Genomic DNA, 1,947 nt, shown 5'->3' on the forward strand with positions numbered 1-1,947 from the left:
AGAGAGAGAGAGAGAGAGAGAGAGGGACAGACATACAAACAGACAGACAGACAGACAGACAGACGGAGACAGAGAGAGGGGGGATATAGACACACAAACAGACAGATAGGAAGACAGACTGACAGGCAAACAGACAGACAGGAAGACAAACAGACTGACAGACAGACAGATGTCCTTAAATACACCTTTCCTCAGACACATGTACGAGTATGGAACGTGATAAACTGCGGAGAAAATGAAAGTAATGCACAGACGGCTAAAAATTACGAATAGGAAAAAGACTAGAGAAAATAAATAATTGCTTTGTTGATCTCTAAAATTATCCTTCAGAAGTAATAAGTTGAAGAGTCCTCTAATCAGACTCCAACGCTGCACTTACAAAAGTAGCTGTACCTTTCGTTCAGGTATTCGTCTCCTCACAACGTTCCTAACTTTCGCTTTACTGCCCTCTCCCGCTCCACTTGAGATGAGCTTGGGGAAGTGTATGTCTGGAGGCCGTAGCACTCAACAGGAAACGTCTTCGTTTCCCGGAAGCTTTCTTCAACAGACACTACTAGATCTAGACTGGACTAGTGTGAGTGCGCAGTTCGAGGCGTTCAGATTTCGTCACATCTTCAGCTGAATTGGATATTATTGCATTGCGTTTCGGGGAGCCTTTTGTTCTTTTTTTTTCTCTATAGTGTTGAAAGAATCAAACAGTCGTGAGGAACTCGTTGGGTGTAAAGATGCACCGAGAGAAATTCACGATAACGGCAGACAGGTAAGACGTTTAACAAATAGTATATCATTATTATATTAAACAGTATATCATTATAATATTATGTAAACATGTTTAACAGTATATCATTATTATATGTAAACAATATATCATGATACGAGTAATATTTATGTGAGGGTTTTTTTCGTAGTCGTTCAGCATGTTCGAATGGCCTACTTAATAGACATCAATACACGACATTGATAAAACTGGCTTAAATATTTAACGGCATTTGAACCCTTTCCCGCAGATACCTGGTCAAGATAGACTTTGCTTTACAGAAATGAGTTGTTAAAGGTTTTTTTTTTTAGCTATTTATCTCTAAATCTGTTGTAAAGATATTGATATTTTCTTTCTAGGTTTCGCAAAGCAAAAATGGCACGCTTGGTTTTAATCTAAACCATTGTTCGCTGTATCACATATAAACGTGTTTCAGAATGGCCAGAGCCCTTGTAAAAATCAAACGATGAAGTGTTGTGAGCAGAGCAAAGAAATGGAAATTTAACCCATACCATGCCAATGTTTTCAATGTAGGCCATAAGATTTCAAGTCTTAAGTAGAGAATATGTCATAACAAAGAACAAGACATTCTTCCCTCTATTCTGCGTTTCGAGATCATGTTGATAAACGTGTAAGTCAAATTGATGAATTGAACACCAACATATTTTTTAACGTGCTATATATTCTTGTTAACTACTTGCCAAGGTCAAGCATTCAAATTGAGCAAAATTAGTCTAAGTAAAAGTTAAAATTCTTGAGCTGCTTCAATAAAATAAAAATAGCATCATTTCCTGTTTATTTGGTATCTTTTTATCTAAAGGCAACGGGGTTTTTTTCTTATCATTTTGCCATTAGCGAGATAAACAAAAGATTCGTAATCCAATGAGAAAGGGTTTATTGAGTCGTCCCACTCACAGTGGGGAAAAGGGTTAATGGTCAAGTGTATTCTCCCTGCTGCTGCGCAGGTGGTTATGATAACACTGATGATGGTGGTGATTGTTGCTGAATTGGCGTTGATGGTAGTGATTTATATTACATGACCATAATATTTCTCTCTCTTTCTCTCTCTCTCTCTCTCTCTCTCTCTCTCTCTCTCTCAGTCTCTCTCTCTCTCTCTCTCTCTCTCTCTCTCCCTCCCCCTCTTTCCCTCTCTTTCTCTATCTATCTATCTATCTATCTATCTATCTATC

The 1,947-nt window shown here is 38.0% G+C and overlaps 1 protein-coding gene across 1 annotated transcript in view; it reads left to right on the forward strand.

Moving 5' to 3' along the window:
- Positions 1-585: 585 nt before the first annotated feature.
- Positions 586-1,947, forward strand: part of LOC101850744 (protein-glutamine gamma-glutamyltransferase 4) — a gene marked incomplete in the record, with an annotated part of 80,753 nt that continues 79,391 nt past the window's right edge. The window contains 1 exon segment of the mRNA XM_013086603.2: positions 586-760. Coding sequence (XP_012942057.1) covers positions 726-760 — 35 coding nt within the window.

The sequence above is a fragment of the Aplysia californica genome, unplaced genomic scaffold, assembly GCF_000002075.1.
Source record: "Aplysia californica isolate F4 #8 unplaced genomic scaffold, AplCal3.0 scaffold00485, whole genome shotgun sequence".
Classification (NCBI taxonomy): domain Eukaryota; kingdom Metazoa; phylum Mollusca; class Gastropoda; order Aplysiida; family Aplysiidae; genus Aplysia; species Aplysia californica.